At 40.4% G+C, this 27862-nt stretch overlaps 1 protein-coding gene across 3 annotated transcripts in view; it reads left to right on the top strand.

The window, feature by feature from the left end:
* LOC145353962 (nuclear factor of activated T-cells, cytoplasmic 2-like) overlaps positions 1-27862 on the top strand; it is a 148928-nt gene that overhangs the window by 94521 nt on the left and 26545 nt on the right. For 2 of the 3 annotated variants that reach the window (XM_080205001.1, XM_080204999.1), the window contains exons 9-10: positions 1432-2286; positions 22245-22288. In XM_080205001.1, the coding sequence (XP_080061127.1) occupies positions 1432-2286; positions 22245-22288 (899 nt within the window). The remainder of the gene's footprint in view (positions 1-1431; positions 2287-22244; positions 22289-27862) is intronic. The other variant, XM_080205000.1, reaches the window with a different exon arrangement.

The following is a 27862-nucleotide window of genomic DNA, read 5'->3' as shown; positions in this document are numbered from 1 at the left end:
TAGGTTAGGTTAAATTTAGTTTCCACTATTTGAATTGCTACATAAGAAAAGGACCACTGCGTCCATAAAGCCTGAATACAGTTTATAATGAGGCAGTTGATTTTTTTTTAAGAAGCTGAGATCCATATTTATTACAAATCTGTATTATATTAATATCTACACGTTTGCTTGCACACCTATTAATCAATAAGATCTCTGAAACAAGTTCAAATGTTGCGATGCGCTGCTGCATTTTGGAGATATGAGGATTATCCTGTACAGCACAGGAAGGGTTCAGTTCCGAAAGCACTTTTCTGCTTCCTATCCAGCCTTAATAGCAGAAACATTCCGAATTATCAGGGCCAGTGAAAGTACATTAGCAACTTAACTACATTAACAAAGCAATTTAGCTTCATTTTACGAGAGTGATGTGAAATACAGAAGCTGGATTGCTTTTGTAAAAAGGGCAAAGAACACCTTAAAATATTTCTAAAAGGTTAGCTAAACAGGCAATAACTTTCCAGCGCCTCATTGAATGGAATGCAGTAGGATAGTCTGAATCTAAAGATGTAATGCCATTCATTATTCTACTCATATCATGAATTTGAAGACGTGCTTGCTTTAAAGCAAATATTTTTCATTGATATTGAAAAGGAATATTCTAAACACTGAAGCTCTTCACTTCATATGGGTATCATATAACAAACGTCATCTGATGTGAACCCCTCTGAGCAACGTTCTAAGTGAAACATTTGGGGCTGAAAATGTGATGGTGCCACAGCTGTTTTCTCTGATACTAAACTGATACATCCAACTTGACAAGAAGGAATCACAGGCTGGTTATAAACCAGAAGTTTCCACCATGTTGGTTTGGAAGTCTCCAAGGCCTGTGGCTCAAAATGGCTTTTGCTCATTTCCATAAGCAGATGCGAAGCCACACACCTGCTTAAGGTCCTCTGTGCCTAACCGGGCTGCCTGTAACATGGGTGGGGCCAGGCCAGTTGCACTCAGGGAAATCAGGTCAAAATGCCTTTGAACTTTTGAGAAACTGCGAACATAAAGATAGGAATAAAAATGTGTGCCTAAATATGGAGTTGGATGATGAAGGAGTGTTCAGTCTTGGCTTCACATTCAAACCACTGGCTTCTACCAATCACTGTTCAACTTGACTGTTGGTCTCCTCTGCCCCCTCTTCACCCTCACCAACCACCCCCCTCTCCTCCCCACAAACCCCACTCCCCTCATCGCATGCACCTTACTGGTTGTCTTTCCTTTCCCTTTAAGTATTTACCTCGTGTACACCAGCATAGCAAATTTATTGGCCCTGGGCTTTTAAAAGACCAAGTATTAAATAGCTTAACTAATTTGTATTGTGACTACATATTGTTCAGTAGTTGTAAGTATGTTAACATGAGCTGAGAATAAATGTACTTTCCATGTTATTTATTTCAGTACCTATTATTAAAACAGAACCTACTGATGAGTGTGAAGAAGCCATTTTCTGCACCACTGGACATTATAGAGCCATGTCTCAGTTCTATTCTTCACAGCAGGCCATGACTCCAGTAATGGTCACTAACCCCACTTCCTGCCTTGGGGGAAACATGGCTTCCTGTCGGTCTGGATTTTCTCCACATGATTCTAAATACCAGCAGCAGAATCCAACAGGGGTTGTCTATCAGAGATCCAAAAATGGCAGCCCTAATCATCTTGGCTATCAACCATCTGCAGTTATGGGGCCATCGATTCCCATAATTCAAGATGGCCACAAATCAGTGCTGGTGCACGCTGGGTCACCTGCCCAGTCTTCTATGACGCACCACTCTCCAACCAATCAGTCCTCCACCATAATCCATCATTCCCATAACAACCACGAGTCTTCCTCCATGATTCACAATTCTCCAACCAATCATCAGTCATCTCTGATCCAACACTCCCCAACCCATCCGCAGTTATCTTCTCTGATTCACCATTCACCAACCAGCCAGCAGCTGAGATACAGCAGCCACCAGGATTACCAGCGCCAGGTATATTCAGAGAATGATGCCCATGTGCCTATTGTGCGGTCCACTACACCACAAGCAGTACACCATGTGCAAAAAAGTAATCCAAATCAGTATGCGGCCGTGATCCAGCAGCAGCAGCAGCAGCAAAATTCCAATGCAATCCAGAAGGTTTCCAAAAATGGCACTTCACCAACTCAGCTTACATCATTGATACTGGATCAGCAAGAGAAGGAACATCCAGTTACCGGAGTCACAGTGAAGCAGGAACCACAGAATCTGGACCAGGCGTACCTGGATGATGGTAAGAAAAAAATTCTTGTCATAAAGTTCTTGGTGTAACTGAAGTACAAGAACCTTTACAAAATATGATACAGATTTTTTTAAAAAATGAAAATGTTGAGTATCACAAATCTCTTTTTAAAACAAAATCTCATGCAGGTATCTCTTGTCATTTTGAACTCATAAAGATGAGGAATGACAGGTTTCCTAGCCCCTGTCAGACTATCTCTCCCTGTACTGACTTTTGTTCGCTTACAGCATCAACTTCTTCCAGCTCCAAAATGAAAGGATTAAATGCAATATCGAAATCTCCCTATCTAAATTTGTACCTGAGATCTTAACTTCTGAGAAGTGTCTCCTCCACACTGTTCAGTCACAATTTTTTTTATTTCCTGCACTACATAATATAATTACCCTTTTAACTGATATTACCCTAATAGCAATAGGTAACAGCAATCTATTTCATTTGTATTCGCTCAGTCAGCAATGGGACATTCATTTCGTTTGGAATTAGTACTCATCAGAAAAATGTTTTATCTATCTCAGTTAGGTTCAAAGACATGATTGTTTGGCCATGATGTGGAGCTGCCGGTGTTGGACTGGGATAGGCACAGTAAAAAGTCTCACAACACCAGGTTCAAGTCCAACAGGTTTATTAGGAATCACAAGCTTTTGGAGCACTGCTCCTTCATCGGATGAACCGTTGAATCTTCACCTGATGAAGGAGCAGTGCTCCGAAAGCTCATGATTCCAAATAAACCTGTTGGACTTTAACCTGGTGTTGTGAGACTGTTTGCCATGATTGTTTGGGTCAAAGCACACGGGGTGAAATGTTTCCCTTTCTGTAATGGTAGTGCAATTTTCATGATATAAAGATGTGTCAATTCCACCACAGAATTGCACTTGCCAATTTAATGATTCATGCTGTACTTTGTATTTATTTTGCCCATGACCAATTTGGGTCCCTGTATGGGAGTAACATGACACTTAAAGATTAGTAAAGAGTTGGTTTGTTTGTCATTTTATCAGTATTTTTCTGATTCGAAAGAGATTATCTGGAGAATTATTTTGGACCTCGCCTTGGAGTATAGATTGCCATGGGAAAGATTCGATGGTAGGTGCTAATGACTTCAGCCATACCCATTGGCAGCTTTCGAAACCCGGCATTGAGGCAAATGGTCAGCTGTAATCCATTTGAATACATTTACTTGAGTCACCACAAGAGTCATTTAGGCACAGGGAGCTGAACGGAGCCTAAACCACTGTGTTACCTAGAACTCTGATCATTACATTTCTAACTGATGTTCGTGCTTAGTTTTTTTTTGATAGTTTCTAAAACACATAAACACATGTAGTTTTATGAGGTGCATAAAGCTCATATAGAAGGATCTGAAAACATGAAGTACAACAGCTAAAAGGTCGGCTTACAACACAGTTCAAAGGTAACACGAAAAGAATCTGGTTCGTGTCCAAAACCTCTTTTGGAAAGTCTTAGGAGTCCTAAAAGATTCCATGTGGTATAGTTGTGATTTTTCCAGAATAAGTAGCTGAGATTAAAAAAAGGTCAGTTACATTAGTTTAGATTTGCAAAATGAATCACTCACAATTTGTTAACTCGCTGTGATGTCAGGTGAGGACAGGAATTGGCTGGTCACGAAGCCTGCAGTGATTGAATAGTTCATAGGCAGTTTTGGCCCATATACCCGTTTAAAACTTGCATGGAGCTGAAATTATGTGGCAAACATTTCTTTACTTTAACTTCTAATTCTTGAAATTTTCATCTGTGAAAATCTGATCTGCAATTGCAAGTTAGATGGGGCAACGTGCTTTTTTGCTGCATTTAGGCACCTTTATCATGAACAAACACACCTGCTAGGAATAATGGAGATGATTTTAAATCTGCGATTCCTGGAAGCTATTCAGCAACCTAATTTCCTAAACACCAAACTCTGTTGGCAAATGGGATCATTCATCCGAAAGGTCAATGGATGAGCCAGTTTGATATCTGATAATGAAAAGCATATGGAATTAATATCACTGCTGAATGGATTTACGTGGATTAACTCCTCCAATCTCATGAATTGTCAGTTTATTCAGATGGAAATCACCTCCGATATGAAAATTCCTATTTACGTATACGGTAAATAAGCCTAAATGTCTATATCAAGTATCAAATACTTCACATTCATTCTACTTATATATTACTTGTGCCTGAACTACGCTGGTCATGTAACCAGAGTGCCTGACACTCGCTTACTAAAGTAAGTCTTTGACAGTAAGCTTGAGTCCAGGGTGCATTCCAATCAAACGGGATGCTACAAGGATATTCTGTCAGATTCACTTCGGAGTTTTGATATCGACCCTAAATTCTGGCAGAAGTTTATCCAGGATCACTGCACGAGATAAAACAAGGTGCGGTCTCCTTCAAAAGCAAGCACATTTCAAAGGCAGGAGAGGAAATCCTGAGTTGGCAGCTCCCCCAAAACTCAATTGTCTTGTGTATCCTATTCTAATTACAACAGAACATTCCAGGTACAAATCGACCTGAACAGTCTTCTCCGTACCCACTGGGAGCCTATCAAACGCCCAGATGTTAACATGATCATCTTCGCTTGGAAGGACAAACAAGAAGAATGGAAATAGTTCAATAATTTGTTCTGGTTACCCTTGTGCTAATTTAGATCTATGGATATGGAGATTAGATATATACAAAGTCAGAAAGGCAATGCTTATTCAGTTTCTCTATCAAGCATTCTATCCCCTCATCTGCTGAATGTTTTGAATCTTCATTGGCTTCACCTCTACAAGCTCCCTCTGGCACCATATCTAAACTATTTATGCCTAAGTCTTGCTGTCAGGAAGTGATTGAATAATGGAGGCATTGGCCGTGATTTTCCGTTATCACTGTGGCAGGATTTGTGGTGGCACGGTGGCACAGTGGTTAGCACTACTACCTCACAGCTCTAGGGATCCAGGTTCGATTCCTGGCTTGGGTCACAGTCTGTGAGAAGTCTACACGTTCTCCCGTGTCTGTGTGGGTTTCCTCCAGGTGCTCTGGTTTCCTCCCACAATCTGAAAGTGCTGAATAGGTGGATTGGCCATGCTGAATTCTCCTTCAGTGTGTCCAAACAAGCGCTGGAGTCTGGCGACTAGGGGATTTTCACAGTGACTTTATTGCAGTGTTAATGTAAGCCGACTTGTGACACGAATAAATAAACTAAAAAATAACTTAAACCTGCTGCGGGGAATGTGGCAGACCAACTTTCAGTGGGACTTAAAGATCCCAGTGGTGGATAGGCCATTATATCAATCCTGATTGTGTCCCTTGTTAACGGCAGCACATGTACATTTTTAACAGATATCAGTAATCAGGAGAAAAATGCCTCACTGATATTTTCTTTCTTCTCTATTGTGCCATTAGTGCTGCCTTTGCTAAAACTAACTCAGAGATTCATCCTTTGTGCCCTGTATGATTCAGCTAATGCCAGGGTGACAGAAGCATCCTGAAGCACCATGTTGATGCTTCTGCAGATATGCACTTCAAATTTACAAACAAAGAGCAGGAGTGGGCCATTCAGCCCTTCGAGCCTACCCTGCCAGTTAATAAGATCATGGCTGATCGAATAGTAACCTCAAATCTGCATTCTGTTTGATTCATTATTTTCACATGTATTAGCATGCAGTATTGCTTTTTGCATTTGGTACAAAGCATACTGTACGTAAGGAAGGAAAAGAGAGAGTGCAGAATGTAGTGTTATAGTCATAGCAAGGGTGTAGAGAAAGGTCAACTTATGTGAGGTAAGTCCATTCTAAAGTCTGAAGGGAGCAGGGAAGAAGCTGTTCTTGAGTCAGTTGGCATGTGTCCTCAGGCTCTGTGTATGTTGAGCACATCAACCCAACCAACTGGGTAGCTGTAGCTAGAGATAACAAAAGCATGGATGAAAGTTTCATGTAGATAAACTTAGATCGGGATGAGTGTCTGTACATATTATGAGTAGATCATAGTGATGGAGGTGAAATGGCCCTGAAACTCAGTTCAGGGTTGAGTGAGACACTTGCAAAAGACAATTGAGCAAGGAACAGGGTGGAATTGGTGGTGAGAGTGTTGATTTTGTGACGGGGACAAAAGACAATTGCTACAGTCTTAGTGTTTAGTTGGAGGAACTTAATGTTCATCGGACAAAGGTTGTTTTAAGTCTGACAAAACAAAGAGAGATAATGATCAGCTTTATCTACATGTATATGGAAGCTGGTCTCATGCCTGCAAATAATATTACCGATACAGAAGAGGAGATGGGAAAAGAAAGATCCTTGGGGAATTGTTGTGGTACATGGCTGGAAGAGAAGCCATTGCTAGTGATGCACCAGGTACAATTGGATAGGCAAAAGTGGGACCAAGGGAGTATAGTCCCACTGAGCTGATCAATGGAGGAGAGATATTGGACGGGGTTTTATGGTCTCACTTACCCTGAAACCATAAAATCCCGCCCAAGGTCAATTGACCTTTCCATGGCCCCTCACCCGCTCCGAATCCCATGGCAGATGGGACAGTAAAATTCCAACCATGAAGGAGATGCGGTCAACCTTGTCGAAGATACGTTGAATGCAAAGCTTTTAAGATATATTGTTTGCTTTAATAGAATACAGGGTGGTAGCTAAAACTTGCCAACTTAAAAAAGCATCATCAAAATACATCTTTTGTGATAAGCATCTCTTTTAATAACGATGAAACAATCTAAAACAAACACTATTGAACCGATTGCATAATGAGAGCAAATGAAAATAGTTAAACATGTAGTAATAACTAGAGTGAGCTAATGAACAGCTATTAGCTGAATTTCGTGCTTAACATAGATATCCAGAATCATTTCCAGTTTGTTTGTCGCTGCGTGTGTTAGTTATAACATTATCGTTGTGGAATAAAAAAGGATTCAAACAGCATGGTGATCATATGTATGCAATTGATCATAATACAAACCTCATGTGAACAGTAAGGCTATTATTTATGAGACAGATTATAATGTCACAGTCAAATCACATTATAGCACATTCTGTTGCTACAAAGCATCCATTATAAAGGGCCACTCCCTAGTACTTGCTGAAGCTCCAAAGTCTCAATAAAGCAATGCTTTGAAAAAAATAAGTTGTCACTTCCCATGAGTTTGTGATGTTGAGATTTGACCGTACGATTGAGTTATTTATACTCGTGGATACTATGATGGCAGCAATGGTTATCATGAATAGTAGGCAAGTTGTTATTTAGGAGTATTATTGCAATGATTTCCTTAATATAAATTCCATTGATGTAAATTACATATTTAAAGCTGCTGTGCCTGTAATATAGCTTAACTATATTTCTGACCGGACTTTCTTCTGAGGATATATTAAAGACTAAGGACTAGTATTGTGAGTGCATTATGTTCATGATGCTGATTTCTGCTCTTCATACATAATGCCTTCTTGTGACGGGCAGGTATCTTGAGCAAAGGAAGAATGCATCGTAAGAATTAGAAAGCTATATTTTCATTTGGCTTTGCAAACAATCAAGTTAAGAAAGCAAGTCACTCTTGGTTCCCTTCCTCGAGCTTTCCCTTGGCTATTAGCAATTTTGCTTATTAGATAAGAAGCCTAGTGATGGGCCAAAGCCCAAAATACAGGACAACAAGATGAATGCAGACATTGACGGAAGCTGAGGAATGCCGAGAGAAATCAGTAACAGGGTGATGGGATAAGCCATAGTCCACTTTGATTTCATGGAATTCCAAGATTTTTTACTGGTGTTTTTGGAATTGCATTTAACAATTCTATTCATTTCTGTCCTGAATCCTGATGTTTCAGAACTTGAAAATCTACAAGTGACATGATTTTCTTAGTCTGGTAGCTACAAGAGAAATACTGTGAACAACAGAGACCTGTATCTATTATCTTCATCAATTTCACCAAGGCATTAAACCATGTGTACAGAAGCAGTCTATTTAAACTCCTGGAGAAAATGTGATCTCCTTCCAATCAACATAAGATCAGCAATCATGGGTCAACATTGAAACCTTTTAAAGTTATTTTATTAGTCACAAGTAGGCTTACATTAACACTGCAGTGAAGTTACTGTGAAAATCCCCTAGCCACTGCACTACAGTGCCTGTCTGGGTACGCCGAAGGAGAATTTAGTATGCCAGCTGCATATAACCAGCACATCTTTTGGACTGTGGCAGGAAACTGGAGCACTCGGAGGAAACCCATGCAGACAAGGGGAGAATGTGCAGGCTCCACACAAACAGTGACCCAAGCTGGGAATCAAATCCAGGTCCCTGGCACTGTGAGGCTAACCACTCTGTCACTGTGCCACCCACAGTGATCCATAGCAAGCTCAAACTGGCTCTGATACTCTTGGGCACATTTTTCTTTTTGTTGCTGTCATATGCGTTCTGGTCATCTACAGAGGATGTCTTCTGATATACCATAACTAACAGAAAACTGTTCAGCCAATCCTCATCAGAAAGTTGCTCCATACTGATAATGTCGTACTAACATGAGGAACATTGGCAGCAGCAATGGGCAGACTCTCTCGTGTCTGTAAAGAATTTGATTTGATCACAAGCATCAGGAAGACAAATGTCATAGCACAGGATTTTATGATACCGCCACCTATCAGCATTGACAACGTGAAGTTGGGGCTTGTTGATGTCTTCACATATCTATGCCCACAATCACCAAAAATCTGCCACTTGGTACTGATATCAGCGCATGTATCACAAAAGCTGTAGCTGTTATATTCAAGCTGAGTAAGCGAATGTGGGACCACAGCAACCTGGCTGAGAACACCAAATAGCAAGCCTATCAAGCCTGCTTCTTTATCATACTCCTCTGCAGTGGTGAGACTTGGAGGTATGAGAAAAGACTGAACAGTTTCCACCTTCGCTGTCCCAGATGTATCCTTGATATCTCTTGGCAAGACAAGGTCACCAACTAGGAGGTGCTAATTTCAACAGTGTACCTTCATGGGCAAAAGTGAAATTGGCCACCTTATTTAAGGAAGAGTGTAAATAGATTGGAAGTATTCTGAGTGGAGGTGGATAAATATTTGATAGATCAAGATTGAGAGGGCTATAAGGAAATGGCACAGAAAATGAGTTGTGGCCAGCACAGATCAGCCATGTCCATATTGAATGGCAGGGCTGGCTTGAAGGATCTGGTGGCCTACTCCTGCTTCTCTTTCTTGTGTTCTTGTGATTTTAACCACATTGGGCAGTGTTTAATACAGAGTTCACTATCAGAGTGCAAGCCATTGTCTTACAAAATGAAAGGTTATTACTTGTTGCAGTAAACCTTGAAACTTACAGCTATGATCTTAAGAAAAAGACTGAAGTAAATGGAATTCGAGGGATTGCAAAATAGATCCATTGTTCAACTTTGGAATCCATTTTGTTTTGTATCTGGCCTGATGGAACTGCTTAGTCTTTTCTAGCCGTATACTTTCCAATGTTAGTAAGGATAAGCTTGCGTTCCTTTTTTCTTTGGGTTCTTTAACCCTTCTTCCTCCACTGACATTTCAATCATTGACTTTAAAAGTATTTGGATATTTATCTGAACCATCATGAACTCCAAAGCTACAGACCAGAAACTAGAAAGTGGGATTGGTGGGACAGCTCTTTCTTGGTAGGCACAGAGGTTGAGTCAAACGCCCCCCTCCTGTTGAATTTTCATATTTCTAATTGGATATGATGTGGAGATGCCAGCATTGGACTGGACTATTCTGTAAGACAGCAGTCTCCAAACTCCGATCTGGATGCAGCTCGCTGTGGGCTGTAGTTTGGAGGCTCCTGCTCTAAGAGGATAATTTAGGGAGGCCACTGCTGGCATTATATTGAGGGAATAGTAAGCTTGATGAATTAAATGTAAAAAATATATGATTTAAATATTTTAAAAATTCTGTTTGCAATGTTTTGGAACTTAATTTAGTTTACCATGTTGGCATGGAAAATAAATAAGTGAAATTAGCACATTTTTTTTTGAGTGTTGACAATTAATACCGAATGATAACAACAAGCATTAAGTCCAAAGTGATATTTTGGACAAGTGCATTGAATAAATCAAATAATTCGTACACATCATTAGAACAGCTTAGAATTTGTTAATGTTCTTCCTTTAAGTACACACTACTCCGCTGATGAATATATATTTTCTTATTCTGTTAGTGCTGGAATATGTCCATTTACTGGCAGCCTACCGTTGGAGGTTCTTAGGGATTGGGTTAGACGCAATGGATGGGATTTTATGGCCCCGTTCATCCCAAAATCGTAAAATCCTGCACGAGGTCAACAGACCTTTCCATGGTTCGCCCCTCTCTCTCGCTCTGATTCCCGTGGACGGGATGGGAAAATTCTCCCAAGTAATTTCTTACTTCTGGGATTTGAGACTGGATGGAAGTCTTTTTCTACTGCAGCAAGGGTCCAATTCCGATTCTCTTCCTGCACCTAGTGTTGCACTAAGGCAGATTTTAATCTGTTTTCATATCTAGCGATTCCTGAAACAGGTAGCTAGTCTGTTGCCGTGGGCTTATAGCTTAAGGGACAACATTCCAGGAGTCTGTCCCACTCTTACTGCCAGCTATTGGCATGTTGGGCAGATTTGCAGGTTGAAGTTCAAACTGTTTGACTGTGTTATGAATGCACCTTCCTTGACCATCAAATCCTGGGGTGGGACTCGAACCTGGAGCTTCTGGCTCAGAGATAGGGACACTACCCATTGTGCTACAAGACCTCCTGCCACAAGGGTGCTGTATGAAATCAGTTTGAGGGAGCCTCACGCTAGTTCCTGGTAGCCCACTGCACTAAACCATCCCTAAATAGACACTAAATCAGAGCGGGTTTCCTATAGCCCAAAAAATCACACATACATTCTGCTTTTGCTTGAGCTTTGCATTTGAATTCAGACCATCTGAACTGAATAATGGTGATCTTTCTGGTTATGCACCACAGTAAAATAGATGGGAATTGAGTGGCGATAGATGCCACATAGTACGAAGGCAGGTTATTCAACTTACTGCTTCTAGGTGTAGAATTCAGATCATCTGACCTTCACATAGAAATAAAACACACTTATCAACACTTTTTCAAATCAAAAATAGTTAAACTATTAATATCGTCAGAATACATATCACATTTTTGGCAATGACTAATATCATCTGCAGTTTTTCTCACCCTACCTACATGTGGCTGCTTACAGCCACTCAATCGTTTGAGTTTACGTTTGTGAGAAGAAAGTTAAGGAAGGGAATTGAGGGGGAAAGAGGTTGTGATAGCTCATGAAATGTGTATCAAGGTTTTATAAATCCCACATTCTTTCCACTGAGAGTGATTTTCAAAGCATTCTCAGCTGAGCCCAATATAACCTGGCCCTTCTCAATCAGTCCCTTTATCTACAAACCACAAAATATTTCCCATTGTTTGAATATCTGCACTTAATCTCAATCAGCTTGTTGTTATGTTGACTACCCTGTATTTGCTGGAGTTTGCACATCTTAATTATAACAGTGGACACAGTTCATTGACAGACTCTGTAACTGAAATTGGGGTGTTATTGGAAAATCATATTTACCATGAATGGATTGATGCGTCAGTATAATTCACAACCAATCTGTACTTTTGTTTGCATTTATAATGCTCTCATATCTAAAACCTCAACTAGGTTTTACTTTGTCATAAAGCAGCTATAACAAATCCCACGCTTGCTTATTAGAATTCTACTCAATAATGTGCATCAGGGGAAATGGCTTCTATTTTCCAATAACTCTTAGTCAAATACCTTACAAGTAAAACTCTCTTCATAATTCTTACTTTAAAAATTAATTTGCACACAAGTAAGTGATTTATAAAACTAAGTGACTGTGTGTAGCAGATGCTGTATTCCACCTATAAGCTGTATACTTGAGACGTGGCTGCAATTTAGGAGTTAAGAGGTTTTGTAGTGTACTGCTGCTAAAGGAATCAGTATCAATCTCATTCTGTAAGTGTTAACCTATTTTAAATCAATGTAACTGAGTTTTTCTTATAATAATCTTTTAAAACTGGAGTTTCTGTTTACTTGGATGTTAAAGTTGAACTTCACCTCGTATCTCTTCATAAAATTTTTTTAAAGATATAAAGATGCGTGACTTTTTGTTAATAATTAAGACCTTTGATCCAGTTTTTTTGTTACTGAGTGGGAAAGCTGAGCTTAAAGTTTATTTCGTAGTCACAAGTAGGTTAACACTAACACTGCAATGAAGTTACTTTGAAAATCCCCTAGTCGCCACACTCCAGCGCTTGTTCAGGCACACTGAGGGAGAATTTAGCATGGTCAATGCAGCTAACCAGCACGTCTTTCAGATTGTGGGAGGAAACCGGAGGAATAGCAAACAGACACAGGAAGAACCTACACACAGACAGTGACCCAAGCCAGGAATTGAACCCAGGTCCTGGGAGGCAGCAGTGCTAACCACTGTGCCACCATGCCATCCCTTAAACTCACTGTCAGCGATAGCCTTGGTCCTGAGAAAGTCTAGCCTATAACAAAACCAAAAATTACTCATTATATTCATATGACAGCAGCTAATTGGCTGCAACAGCTTTTAAGTGGTTGCAGTATTGCGGCCCTGTGAAATTCCCTATCGAATTGATTAACCTTGCTTACAAAGCTTCCCATCTTAGGGTTCCCAAACTTTGCATTTATTTTGCGATGACTGTACTTTATCAAGCCAGATCTACAGCACAGTGGGAAAAGGACTTGCATTGAAATTAGTAGTCAATCCAGAGCAAAGAGGTGCAGGTGGGTGGCCAAGCAAGTTTGAAATACATTCACGGGCCCAAGCCTCAGTTTTGGGCTGGTTTTAATGTTTCATGGTCCACAAGAAGGGGGTGCCCAGCAGCTGCCAGGCAGGTGAAGACCCAGTTATCATTGGACATCCACCTGCTTGCAGGTAAGTGACAGGAAGTTGGTTGTTAGAGGGTCTCATGTGAAGGAAGAGGAAACAAGGTGGATTATCACACCTGTAAAGGCACGGCAGAGTCTATCTAGAATCATTTGTTCTTCTTTCAGGCAGCCTTGAAGCCTTTAAGGTGCAGCATTGCACCTACATCAGATTTTTATTGGATGGACAGGCTGGATTTCTTTGGGTGGCCTGGGACTTTATAGAATCGTAGAATCCCTACCTGCAGAAGAAGGCCATTTGGCCCATCGAGTCTGCAGTGACCACAATCCCACCCAGGCTCTAACCCCATGTATTTACCCTGCTAACCTTCCTGACATTTCGGCAAAAATTAGCATGGCCAATCCACCCAACCTGCACATCTTTGGACTGTGGGAAGAAACCTACGCAGAAACAGGGAGAATGTGCAAACTCCACACAGACAGCCACCCGAAGCTGGAATTGAACCTGGGTCCCTGGCACTGTGAGGCAGCAGTGCTAACCATTGTGCCATCGTGGTGCCCTCAAAGTCTCTGCCAGATGTAATAGGAGAGGACAGAAAACTCATCAGACTGCTTCCCCCATCCCAGATTGGAATTTAGAATGGAGCAGAAGCAAGTTCTACTCCCAAATTCCTGTTCTCTTGTGGAAAATCCATTGTGTCCATGCCCTTCCTCACCCTGGGAATTAAAGCCCCAACGCAGATGAAGAAAGCAAACTAGGAGAAAAATTACAGCCAAGATTGCATTTGGTGACTTGGATCTTGGTCTTAACAATACAAAGTTGGGGCTTCTGCCTCAAATAGTTTTACACATTATGTGGGCATCTTGGGTTAGGTAACAAGTTTAGATTTAGTGCAAAAATGGTAATTGCGATGTCCCCATAAATTACTGTTTACTGCTGTTGTAGCTGTTTTTCATGTGTGAGAAGATAGTAAGTTCCATATGTATCAGATTTCCCAATCTTAGTTCAAAGATGGCTTTGAAGACCAATTTGAAGCTGCCTGATTCACAAAAGGCTTTAATCTGGTCAGAAGTTTCACAGACCAGCCATTTTGTCTCAGATTGGTTGCTGATTCTGTTTTTGGTACTAAAAACAGCATTAGATGTATTGAGTTAATGTTGTGAAGAAACCACCCTTTCCTTTTCACTTAGCGTAAGCCCCTCCCCTCTTTAAATGACATGCAAATGAATTAACAACACTGAAGTCAAGCCTTTAATTTTGCCACAGCTGCCATTTTGTACTTGATACGGATGGGAGATGGGTCATAGCTTGCTCCTCCAAGGTTGAATTATCCTGTATTTCTTTTCCTGATCTTCAACTTGAGGCCAAACACAACTCACTTTGTGGTTCCCTGCCTGGCCAGTACCAAGAATCTGCTACGGTTAATATTTTTTCAACAATTTTCTAAATGTTTTGTACTTTCTATCTTGTCCACACTGCTGAGTTTTGAGAGAGTTAACTAGCTCATCACAAAATATTCAGAATTTTCCCAATGTTTCCTCAGAGTAACTGAAGACACTGTAAATGTCGTTGTAACGGCTGGCACTCGGGCAGAGTGAAGGGAATGGGGAGAATCACTAAATGCTGTTGTGTTAAACCCTCTTTTATGTCCACAGTTGGGGACTTACAATCAGTAGCATTAACTGGCATGGGGGAAGTCAAGCCTCAAGTACTTACAAGCGTACAAAGCAGAAACTCCTACAGTTTAGGTAAAAATGCAAATCCTGCATCATTTCTGAAAGACAGTTTCAAGGATAAAAGGTGATATCTTTGCACATGTTTCTTAGAAAGGAAAACGCAATGGACTCGACTCCCCAGATCCTCATAGTTTTACCTCATGAGGTGTTTTTGAAATACGGTTGTGTAGTTCATTAGGTATTTTAAGTAAACACTGCATCCCTATCAGCATTAATCTGATGAAGTCATTATTTTCTTTGGAAGTTTTCAAAAGGCGATTGGAATATTTTTGCATATTCTATGCATAATTATTAATCACAGATTAATACCGAAAGTGCCATTTTTCATCTCTCCTTGGACTAGCGATCAAAGTGATATTCTATCTGGGCACTGTTCAAAGAACTTTGCGCACCTCATTATGGTTCCACTAAAGCTTTTGTGGTGAAGCTAACTATGTAGACCCTGGAGTTTTACAATCTGATAGAACTTGTGGTGTTGCCTGTGCACGGGAGAAGCTAAGTCTCACTGTTTTATTGTAGTAGCATATGCATTTAAATCTTGGCTGCCTTTCAGAATAGAAATCCAACCTGCGAAGAAACGTTTAAATACATTCAGCAAAACCTGCTTAGTTCCACGCTCCTCCAGGACTCAGTTGTAGATAGTCTGTTACCTAACTATAAAGACCATAATGTTTCAATTTCTGACCACTGCTGATTTACCAAGCAGATCGTTGAGGTGGGATGGATGGCGGGGTGGTGACTATGGTTAGACACAATATCTATGACCCAAACAGAAAGAAAATCACCTTGCATTCCCCTTTTAATCACTATCTAGTTACTGCTGATGAAAGGTGTGCCCACCTGATTCAACTGGGATACTTATGGTTAACTTACCTGGTGATACTCACTCTTTGGGCCCATGACTAAAGAAGGCTACATTGCGCTATCATTGGACTGAGATGGCTGTCGAAACCTTAAATAACTTAGTAGTTTCTTATTGTTGCATTCTGGTACTGATTATTTTCAACTAAGACATTGTTCCCTTGAACATTTATTCTGAAGTATTTATGGTGCACTTTACAATTTCATTTGTCGCCTTGGTTGCAGCATTTCGCTACCAGTAAGGTTTGATGTTGCGTTACTTCACATTCTCAATTTCTTCACGTTTCACATTTTGTAAGGGTCAGCACTGTAGATTGTAAGCTCAAGTGCAGCATTAGAATCTAGACCAGTGAGCTCTTTGTGTGCTGTTATAGGACTAAAATGGCACTTGCTCTGCGCATACGTTTGGGATAAATCGTATTGGATGCCGTATCAATGAGGGTGCTAATTTTTGGAGTTCATTGTTTCAGTCCTCTCTTAGCCTTGCACAGCTGAACCTTCATTCATGCAACAGGAAGAATGCCACACCAGTATTATTTCAAAGGATCATCAACTACTTCCAGGTTAGTTAGTCACTGATTTCTTCTGGCCATCGTTTCAATTCTACTTGCATTTGCTGCTTTCTATAGTGGTATAAATTTGCAATAGACTACAACAAGGAGCGGAGTGGCAGGCACTGAAGAACTTTGACTGACTCAAGACTTCCACACAAAGCAGTTCCTTACAGACATGGGCATCTTAGAAAAACACATGTTGGAAAGACGAAACGGAGGCCACACAGAACACGACAAACTGCTGGAAGGTGGAGGAAGGGGAGAAGAGCTCTATCTGCTCAATGTGTTTAGCGAGCAATTTGCCTGTGTGTGCCCCAGCAAGGAATACTGATAGACATCTGCATTGCACTAAGGTGTCCTCACTGAAATCTGTCACTGGCTGCAGGCAGATCTCCAATCTGAGGAAGGGAAAAGATCACATTGCCAGTGTCTGGGAAGGTGATGAACATTCGTGAATATGGTTCCTTGCTGTAGCGAAGCAGGTGAAGCAAGCTTAACTAGGATTGCAGGATGCTATTTACTTTGCATCACTATGTAGGTGCAACATGTCAACCAAAATAAATTTCATTTCTTCAATATGTCATCACAGGTGGGGAATCGTTCTGGTCAATGCCCAATATCTCAGCAGCAATCCTGATCTCTTCGTTCTGCAGCTTTCCACTGTGCAAGCTGCAGTGGAGCCACTGTGGTTAACCACATGGTGACCACTGCGTGATGAGGACTAAATGCTCTGACATGACTTATGGTTGTGTTGTGTAGAAAAAAACACACACAAACACACACATATTAAAATAAGGGGTCACTCATTTAAAACAGAGGTGAGGTGTATTGTTTGCACTCAGACAGTCGTTAATCTTTGAAACTCTCTTCCTGAAAAGGCAATGAAAACAGAGGGTGGAATTTTTCCATTGCACCCACCATGGGAGCTGTAGCGTGTAGGACAGAAAATTTGGCAGACCAGTTAAAGGAGCATTGACCTCAGGTGGGAATTCCCAGTCTTGGGGCGCTTGCAGCCTGAAAATCCTGCCCAAAATCTTATAATATTTTAAAGACATCATGGTGAGCAAGGAGGTAATAGATTATCATGCGTAAGTGCAATGCAGATTTGAGATTACTATCAGATGAACCACAATCTTATTAAATGGCAGAGCAGGCTCGAGGGGCCAAATCATAGAATCCTTTCAGTTTAGAATGAGGCCATTTGGCCCATTGAGTCTGCACTGACCACAATCCCACCCAGGACCTATTCTGCATAACTTCACATATTTACCCTGCTTATCCCCCTGACACTAAGGGGCAATTCAGCATGGCCAATCCATCTAACCCACAGATCTTTGGAGTGTGGGAGGAAACCAGAGCACCCGGAAGAAACCCACACAGACATGGGGACAATGTGCAAATTCCACACAGACAGTCACCCAAGGCCAGGATTGAACCTGGGTCTCTGGCGCTGTGAGGCAGCAGTGCTGACCACATGCCTATTCTCCCTTTTTCATATGGTCACATGTTCCTCAAGCCCTAAGTTAGCCTTTTATTTCTATCTGGATTATTTCCCATTCATAACTGTTCTTTACCTTTTAAATCACTTTAATTATGTCTTCCTTTTTAAAACTTCTCAACAATTTTCCTTTGATGAATCTTCTAAGTTCTGCCAGAGATCTGAATGGATGACATTCATTGCATTTTAGTTGATAATTAATGCAGAAGTATGAACTTGTGAATGTGTTAGATTTGAATTACCAAGCGCAAACTTTGAACTTGCTTATTGTGTTCCATTTTATATCTAGTGGAATATTCACCACTTGTCTGGATGAGTAGAGCTCCAACAAAACTTGAAGTTCCATCCAGGACAAAGCAGCCCACTTGATTGGCATCCTGTCCACAAAACATTAATTCCCACCACCACTGACGCACAGTGTCAGCAGGTGCCAGAGTCTGGCGACTCAGGATTTTTACAGTAACTTCACTGCAGTGTTAATATAAGCCTAAGTGACTAATAAATAATCTTTAACTTTTCAAACTCACGACCACTATCATCTAGAAGGACAGAGGCAGCAGACAAATGGGAACACTACCACCTGAATGTTCCTCTCCAAGTCACTCATCATCCTGACTTGGAAATATATCACCGTTCCATAACTATGGCTGCGTCAAAATTCTGGAGCTCCCTCCCAAACAGCACTGTGAGTGCACCTGCATCACAGGGCTTGCAGCAGTTCAAGATGGCAGCTTACCACCATCTTCTCAAGGGCAATCAGATTTGGGAATACATACAGGCCTAGCCAGCGATGCCCACGGCCCATGAATTAATTTTTTTAAAAAAAGAGTCAAATTGCCTTTAATCATACTTCTTATAAGAACCTCCAGCACATTCCCAAAACTAATCTTTGAGATAATCTTTTTCTCAAGTGTGTTGTTATGTCAGCTGTTTTACCATTGTCTCTGAGCTATGATAAAATGTTCCTGCCAGCACTCGCACTGTTTCCTCCCAAAGTTCCTTTCATGTCATTGGATGGATATCACCAGATATACAAAAAACACTTCTTTTCACTTATAATTTCAAACTGATAGTTTCTTTTCTCACTTCAGTTCTCATTATTAAATCTAACTAGGTCCTTTTGATTTGTTTGAAAGGTCCAGAGTATATTTTTAACCAACTTATATTAGTCAACTTAGCCCCATTCTTTTTCTCCTTTTGAAGGCTTTGATGAGATGTGATTGCTGTTTTTGCCTAGTTCATGTGCTCAATGTTCATGTATTTAACTTTGCAGTGTTTCAGGACTAAGTTTGAGCTCTCCCAGATCAAGTGATCCTGAGACCAGTTATAGCAATGCTTAGACAAGCAAACAGGTCTGCCCAGAAAAATAGCAGATACTGTATTCCAAAATTCTTCTTTGTACAGTTCATTCTTGAGATTTTTTGACATAATATAAATTTAATATTTAAAATCAAACTGATTACTGTTATGAATGGATCAGGCACTAAAAACTAGTGGTTGTACTTTTACACTGCACTTGTTCATTCCCAGTCAGCTGTTAAGAGAGAGTGGTGACAATAGTGTTTGAATTAACAAAGTGTTGTGTAGCCATCTTAATGAGTGCTAGAAGCAATTTAATTGGCAATTAGCCCCTTGATGATCATTTGAGGGGGAGCATTCCTAGTCAGCCCCTTCACCAAAGGATTTTTTGTGGGAAACACTGGCTAAAGCAGCATTTCAGCTGAAGGCCTTATCGTGGTCAGCTTTTTAGCAAGCAGACAAGCCAACAATAATCACCACCTTTATGTGGTATGATTAGAGCCCAAATATTTTAATTTTCCAATCTTATTATCCCTGGAAATTTCCTTTCTGTTGTTCTTTTATGTTCTTGTTCCTTAGATTTCTTTAAGACATCTTCATCTCTTTCTCAAAGTTAAGCAATGACACTGAGCGCTGATTTACCTTCTGAAGAAAATTTGTTAATTTAGTTCTTTGAGCATAAAATTATACATTTTGTCATCAAGGTTTCAAATCCAAATACCCCATTTTCATTGGCAACCTAACATTTTATTTAACACTATGGTCTCACCTTTTCAGTTTCACTCATGTATTTTGCTCTGATAAGCTCTCTAACCATTCCTGATTGATTGCTTAGTATCCTATCCATAATATTATCTGATTGTATGCTGTAAACCTATCGGATAATTGGAATATATATTGATATGATGGACTAATGAATTAATAATTGTATACTGAAATTTTTAAACAATGCTGAGGGATGTGTATTCATTACTGTAATGGAAATGTATCAACTTGATAATCCACTTAAGTTGAAAGGATTCATTTTACTAGGGAGAGATGGGGACAGGATCAACTTGTGCCCACCAATCCAGTAAATTATGTGGGCTAATTAGAAGGTATATTTGTCTTGGAAGATGTTAGGTGCTCTGCCCCTCGCCCCCTCCTTACCAACATTTGAAACTCAGTCAATCATTCATAATGATAACAGCTCTCGAAAAATGTCCATAAAGAATTCTATTGAAATTGTGGAACAGATGGTTAGTTTATTCTAACCTAAAGCAGATGGCCTGTCAATCAAAGTAATCCAGTAGGTGGTATTTTTTTGAACTCTCATTAGTAGCTTGAGCCTAATTTTTCTAAGTTTAAAGAGCAGGGAATTTTAAAAACATTCCTGACACTTAAACATGCTACATATGACTGTCAAGAATGCTTATCACTATTCCCTAAATTTATGCCTCCCACAATGAAAGTTTAAATAATTGGAACAACCAAAACGAGTCTGTTTGAATTCAGTACTAAGTTTAAATGTTCCCACTGAGTTTGGGTTTCTGACCTGTACAAATCACACCGCGACTCTTTCCCCTACTGGCAAAAATTGAATCTATTGGAAAGGGGAGCAGGACCTCTGTATCCAGGTCCTGCCTGCCATTCTTAAAGATCTGTCGAGTCTTCCCGACTCTGCAAAAATCTGACACTGAGTTAAGAGATGCTGCAATCTGTGGATAAATTGCAGAAAGGGATATGGATTAAGTGAATGGAAAAATGGTGGCGAAAGAAGGTCAGTAGTGGGAGGGGAGGGGTGTGTGTGAAACCCTGCATTTTTGATCTGAGGATAAACAAATTGGATTAATTTTTAAAGAGTGACTAGGAGCTGTGGAGGAGCAAAAGTATTTAGATGCCCATGCAAAGAAATCACTAAATAAACTAATGTACAGGTACAAAACTTAATCAAAAAATTTAACATGATGTTGGTCATTGCCTCATAAAAGGATGGAATACAAGAGTGAAGAAATTATGGCTATGTTGTAGGGAACCTTGGTAAGAAACCATTTGGACTAGAGTATTCTGTTTCAGGTACTGCACCCCAGAATTATACCAGAAATATATGGTTGGAAGCAGTCTAGTTAAATTGGAAAGATTCCAGCATTATACCAGAAATATATGGTTGAAAGTAATCCAATTGGATGGGATAATCCCAGAATTATACCAGAAATATATGGATGAGAACAATCTAATTGAGATCTTTAAAATGAGAAAGAAATTTAATAGGGTCGATATCAAGAAAGGTATTCCTCCTGATGAGGGAATCCAGAATAATAGAATATGCTTTTAAGATTAGGACTAGGCCTTACAGGAGTGCTTTCGAGGGACCCCATTCAGATGAAGTGTAGCAGAAATCCAGCAGAATTCTCCCAAAAGATTGTGAATGCTGGGTCAAATGAAATTTCCAAAGCAGAGAATGATGGTTTTAATGGGACACAGAGCTGAGATGTGCGAATGGAGTTCACATGCAGAACTATCATTATTTCAAAGTTGGATGGAACAGAATTGAGAGGCTTAATAGTCTACTTCTATTTCTATGATTAAGACATGACACTATCAACATGGGCACAACCTAGCCTTTGTAATCACTGTTGCTTTTTTGCAATCCCTGTATTTTTTTGTTGTATTGAATTCTGTGCATTGTTGCCCTTCTACTTAAATTCAGAAAGAGTTTTTCTTGCTAATCTCACAATTGATCTATCTAAATATTAGCGTGCAGTGTACTTAATAATGAAATTAATCCAGACAAACATATCTAATTGTATCTGTTAAATCAGCGCAGCCTAGCCCATGCATATTAAATCGATCAAGGCCAGTTTACACATCTAAGTATTGCTCTTGCAGTTTGTTTTACATAGGTTCCAGTATGTGCATTATTGTCATGGGTAGCATCCAAAGAAACAGCTTATCTTTTATTGGCCCAGGTGGGCTAGCTGCGAAGATGTTCTCCTTTTGATATTCCAGCCTTGTCATAATGGATAAATGATTGTCAGGATAGTCAGTAATGAAGGTTATTGTAGAATTGTGAAAATCAACTACATTTTTATTTGAGGGCCTACCAAACTAGGTTGCACCAGTGAAACTGAGTTTTTTTTACAGAAACTACATGGGACTTCTTCCAAAGGCTGGAACACTTTAATAAGGTATGTAGAGAAGATTTGATTCCTGACAGTTTTGAATTGCAGCCCACTCAGGCAAAGTATGTGGGATATACTTTTTAAAAAATGTATTGTAGACTAATTTTGACCATCGAATTGAGACCAGATTACATTCGGAGTGTGTGAATTTCTTCATTTAAAAAAAAAGGATGTAAAAATGGCCTGTTATGAGTGAGAGAAGGGAAACTGCAGCTATAACTCGGGGAGTCCCTGTCTATAGCACCCAGACAGAAATAAACTGGAGCCCTGACAAAACAACAAAAATTTAATTTTCAAGTCTGCAAAATACAGTGCACTCTTTTATAACTGCACATATCCAATTTGTTATGATAGCAAAGTAAGCTCTATGGCAACCGTTGTAATATTCTGGTGCTGACTGCCCGGGAAGGATGGGGAAAGCCGTTGTTTGTTATTTCTGGCCGAGCTTGCTGGCTTGACTCTCTCTTATTCTGTAGGGGGACCTTTGAGAGCATTCTTTTCCACATGAGAAGCTCTGCCAATCTGGCATGATCCACTCCCCACCACCCCCCCACAAACTCCTATTTTCAGCTGTTTGCCTCCAAAATGTCTGATCTACAGAAGGTTTACAGTGGCAAAAGTTATTGGAAAAAATTAAACACACAAGGGCACTTTGCAGAAATTTGTTGCATTGCTTAACAAGACTTCCCCCCTCTATAAACAGCTCTTGTAAACTGCTGTGCACAGCTATCTGCTGTACTTCTTATTCACTTATTGGAGTGCCAAACTTTAAACCTTTTGATCATTTTCTTCAACTCTGGACCAACTATAGAAAAAATAATGAGGGTTTGGTTTGCAGGTAGCCCTCAGAATTTGACATTCAGCAATTTTTGTGTTTTATTCTTTAATGAAAATCATATTGGGATTTCTGTTTAGTGAGTGCTGATACTTGTAATCTACTTGCCAGTTTAAGAAAGGGTTCTGTTGAGATTACTGGGGAAAAAAAACAAATAGCAACCACAGGCATAAAAAGTCTCCATTTAGTTCAGTCTATTGTTAGTATCCTGCTCTATGATTGATAAGTTAATGTTGTTGTACTGGAGTTGCCATGTGATAGAATGTTTTCCCTGATACCACCCACATTCCACAGGCCTCACATAGTTGCTCCTTATTTCACTATGAGTCATTAGCGGCTACTGTGTCCAAAAAGGTAATAAGTTTATCTAGCTTTTTGTTTATTCAGTGAAAACTCTGAATGAAATAACGTTGGTCAGCTCTGGAAGTCTATCTACGGAAGTCTTGCAAAGATGACAACATTTGACAATTTTTTTTTGTATGATGGGTAATTCTCACGGCCTGGACAGCTGCAAAAATAAACTGAACTACCGATTGTATTACAGGTGCTATAAGAGGAGGGACATGACCTTTGCTGTATTGCAAATATTTTCCAATTTGCAATTTTTTTAAAAAAAAGTTTTTAAAAAATTGCCATTTCCTTGATGGAATGTCAAACTGGTTTGTGGAAAATGGAAAATATGCACCACAGCAGCAGAGATGTCCAGAGAACAGCACTAAAGATATGCTTGAAAAAACAAAAAAGTCTACTTTTACTGTTTTTCTTGTTATTTTAAATCTAAGGTAACTGGGTCAATTCTTTTTTCGAATTATTAGATATACCAAGACAAAAACTGAAAGGGTAATTTTTGTGTTGACCAAGATGTCATGGATTGATATATTCCTTGGGTCACTGTCTGTGTGGAGTAAGTACGTTCTCCCTGTGTCTGCATGGATTTCCTCCTGGTGCTCCAGTTTCTTCCCACACTTCAGAGATGTGTGGGTTAAGTTGATTGACTATGCTAAATTGCCCATTAGTGTCAGGGGGATTAGCAGGGTAGGTGTGAAGGGTTAAGGATATAGGGCCTGTCGATGCAGGCTCAGTGGGCTGAGAGGCCTCCTTCTACATTGTGGGGATTCTAGTATTCTCTGTCGCACGTGGCCAGACTGCACATATGAATAGTGACAGGTCAGTGAGTAGGCAATCTCACTGCATGGGTTTCACACCACATGGAGGATGATTCCATTGTGATATCAAACTGTTTTGGGATCCAAGACCATAATGATGTTCTTATGAATGTGGTGGGTTTATTTTAATCTGTGACTAGTCCCGACATGGAACTCCACATCGCCAGGACAACGTATGATTACAGACCTGCATGTGACGCCCACAATTTTGCGTTAAAATGAATAGATAGAAATTAGGGGATGCACATGGCAAATTCCAAATGTGCAGTCTGTACATACAATTATTTGTGCTGAAAAAGCTGCAAGGGAAGATTTATCTGTGTAATGTCAATGTGAGCTTGTTTAGAGAGTGCATATACTGTTGCCCATGTGCAGAGTACATTTAATTGATGGATATGGAGGTTCTGCACATGTGTGTAAGCACTTAATGCTGAACTCTCTGCTGGATCAGACAGTCCAAACCACAAGCAGGTGGTGGATCTGAGATTGGTAGCTACACAGCAATTGTACCTTGAACAATATGATTTCTGGGATCTTTCGGACTGCTCGCTATGACAGGTACATAAATATTTAGTTATTTAGCAAACATGTGACCAACTTTTCTGTTCGAAATCCTTTAGAGTTGCAGAGTTCTCAAGTGACTTATTTAAAAAAAGGCAGGGAACTATTTCTTCTCTGAGCTGCAAACGACAGTGGTTAAAGAGGCAATGGCGAAATGAAATAAATGTTTTTGCAAAGTGATTGTCAGGATCTGGACTGCACTGCCTGAGAGTATGGTAGAGGCAGATCCAGTTGTGGTTTTCAAAAGAGAATAGGACAATTATCTGAAGAGGAAAGATTTTCAGGGTTGCAGGAAAAGGCAGGTGAGTAGGCCTAAGGGTGCCATTCTCATGGACACATTAGAAGAGGGACATAGGTCAAAATTTTCAATTGCAAGTAAAAATCAGGAACACTGGCACCAGTAATGCTGGCGTTCCACTCTGAGATATAAAAGACCAGTTCAGGCAAGTTTTACTGATGCTCTTCATGTCCAAGTTTTACCAGGTTTTCCCTTTTTGAGAAACAGGGCTGACTGAATGGTTTCTTTCTGTTCCTCAACCATTCTGTAATTCTACTTTTGCCATATTAGTAAATCTGCCTTCATATACATCACACAATCTCCCTCATTTCTGCCTCATGTACCTCGTGTTAGCTTAGATGTTTTCATTCAGGGTTTCAGAAATTTTCACGTGTATTACAGTCTTCTGAGAGCAGGATGTAGCAATTAGTATATACAACTGAGAAACAGAGATGTGTGAGCCTCGCTGCAGTCGCACTCTCGTCTCTGAGTCACAAGTCTGTGGGACCAAAATCTCACTCTGGGGTCTTATTCAATGCTGACTCCAGAGAGCCATACTAAGGGAATGCTGCACTGTCAGAGGGGCTGCCTTTCAGATGAGATGTTAAACAGAGTGTGATCTGATTCCATTGATCATTAATAACTGTAAATATAGGGACAAAGAAGCTTTGATGCCACATGTCAGCCAGCATTCATATAAAGGAAATGACCCTTTGACTCTTGTCAAAAGATTGACAAAAACAAATGTAGGCTCCTTACAGTCAGAAATGGAAGAATTCATGATGGGGAAGAAAGAAATGGCTGAGGAATTAAATTTGTACTTTGCTTCAGTCTTCAAAAAGAAAGGCATGAATAATGTACCAGAGTGCTGAGAACAACGTATTTTAGTGAGGAACTCAAGGAAATCAGCATTAGTAGAGAAATGGTTTTGAGAAAGATAATGGGATTGAAAGTGGATAAATCCCCAGGTCCTAATTATCTTCATCCCAGAGTACTTAACACAGTGCCCTGGGGATCCATTGGTGGTTATTTTCCAAAATTCTTTGAACTCCGGAATAGTTCCTACAGATTGGACGGTAGCTAATATAAATCCGCTATTCAAAAAGGGAGGTAGCGAGAAAACAGGGAACTACAGACTAGTGAGCCTAATGTCAGTACGGGGAAAAATGCTCAAGTCTGTTTTCAAGGATTTTGTAACTCGGCATTTGGAAGACAGTGGTATGATCAGACAAAGTCAGCATAGATTTACAAAAGAGACGGCACGGTGGCACAATGGTTAGCACTGCTGCCTCACAGCGCCAGGGACCCGGGTTCAGTTCTGGCCTCAGGTCACTGTCTGTGTGGAGTTTGCGCATTCTCCCCATGTCTGCGTGGGCTTCCTCCCAGTGGTCCGGTTTCCTCCCACACTCCGAAGATGTGCGGGTTACATTGATTGGCCATGCTGAATTGCCCCTTAGTGTCAGGGGGATTAGCAGAGTACATATGTGGGGTGACAGGAATAAGATTGTGGTCAGCGTAGAGATGGGCTGAATGGCCTCTTTCTGCATTGTAGGGTTTCTATGATTCTATGATGATGTCTGATGAATCAATTGGAATTTTTTGAGGATGTAACTAGTAGAGTAGACCGAGGAGAACCAGAAGGCTTTCAACAAGGTCTCACATAACAGACTACTGTTTAAAGTTAAAGCACATGGGATCGCAAGTAATGTGTTGAGATGGATAGAAAGCTGGTTAACAAATAGGAAGCAAAACATTGGCATAAATGGTCTTTTTCTGATTGGCAGTCAGTGCCTAGTGACGTTCTGCAGGGGTCTGTGCTGGGACCCCAACTGTCAACATTCTTGGGGTTACCATTGACCAGAAACTAAACTGGAGTCACCACATGAACACAGTGGTGACAAGAGCAGGTCAGAGGTTAGGAATTCTGTGGCGAGTAACTTACCTCCTGACTCCCCAAAGCCCACCCACCATCTGTAAGGCACAAGTCAAGAGTATGCTGGAATACTCTTGACTTGCCTGGATGGATGCAGCTCCAACAACACTCAATAAGCTTGATATCATCCAGGACAGAGCAGCCTGTTTGATTGGCACCACATCTACAAACATCCTTACCCTCCACCACTGCACTCAGTAGCAGTAGTGTGTACTATCTACAAGATATACTGCAGCAATTCACCAAAGATCCTTAGACAGCACTTTCTAAAACCACAGTCACTTCCATCTAGAAGTAGCAGATACATGGGAATACTACCATCTGCAAGTTCCCCTCCAAGCCACTCACCATCCTGACTTGGAAATATATTCCTTCGCAGTCGCTAGGTCAAAATCCTGGAATTTCCTCCCTAACGGCATTGTGGATCAATCCACAGCACGTGGACTGCAGCGATTCAAGAAGGCAGCTCATCACCACCTTCTTAAGGGCAACTAGGATAGGCAATAAATGTTGGTCAGCAACACCCATGTCCCACGAATGAATAACAAAAAGTAATAGGAATAAAGATTATTACTTGAATGGGTGTAAATTGAAAGAGGTGGATACTCAATGAGACCTTGGAATCCTCATGCATGAATCGCTGAAACTAAGTGCATGCGTACAGCAGGCAGTAAAGAAGGCAAATGGTATGTTGGCCTTCATAGCAAGAGAATTTGAGTATAGGGATGTTTTACTGCAATTATATAGGGTGTTGGTGAGGCTACATCTGGGGTATTGTGTGCAGTTTTGGTGTCCTTATCTGAGGAAG

This window comes from Carcharhinus amblyrhynchos, chromosome 16, assembly GCF_965287045.1.
Source record: "Carcharhinus amblyrhynchos chromosome 16, sCarAmb.v2.hapA, whole genome shotgun sequence".
Taxonomy (NCBI): domain Eukaryota; kingdom Metazoa; phylum Chordata; class Chondrichthyes; order Carcharhiniformes; family Carcharhinidae; genus Carcharhinus; species Carcharhinus amblyrhynchos.
The sequence above is the reverse complement of the archived record's forward strand: the minus strand, read 5'-3'. Positions and strand labels throughout refer to the sequence as shown.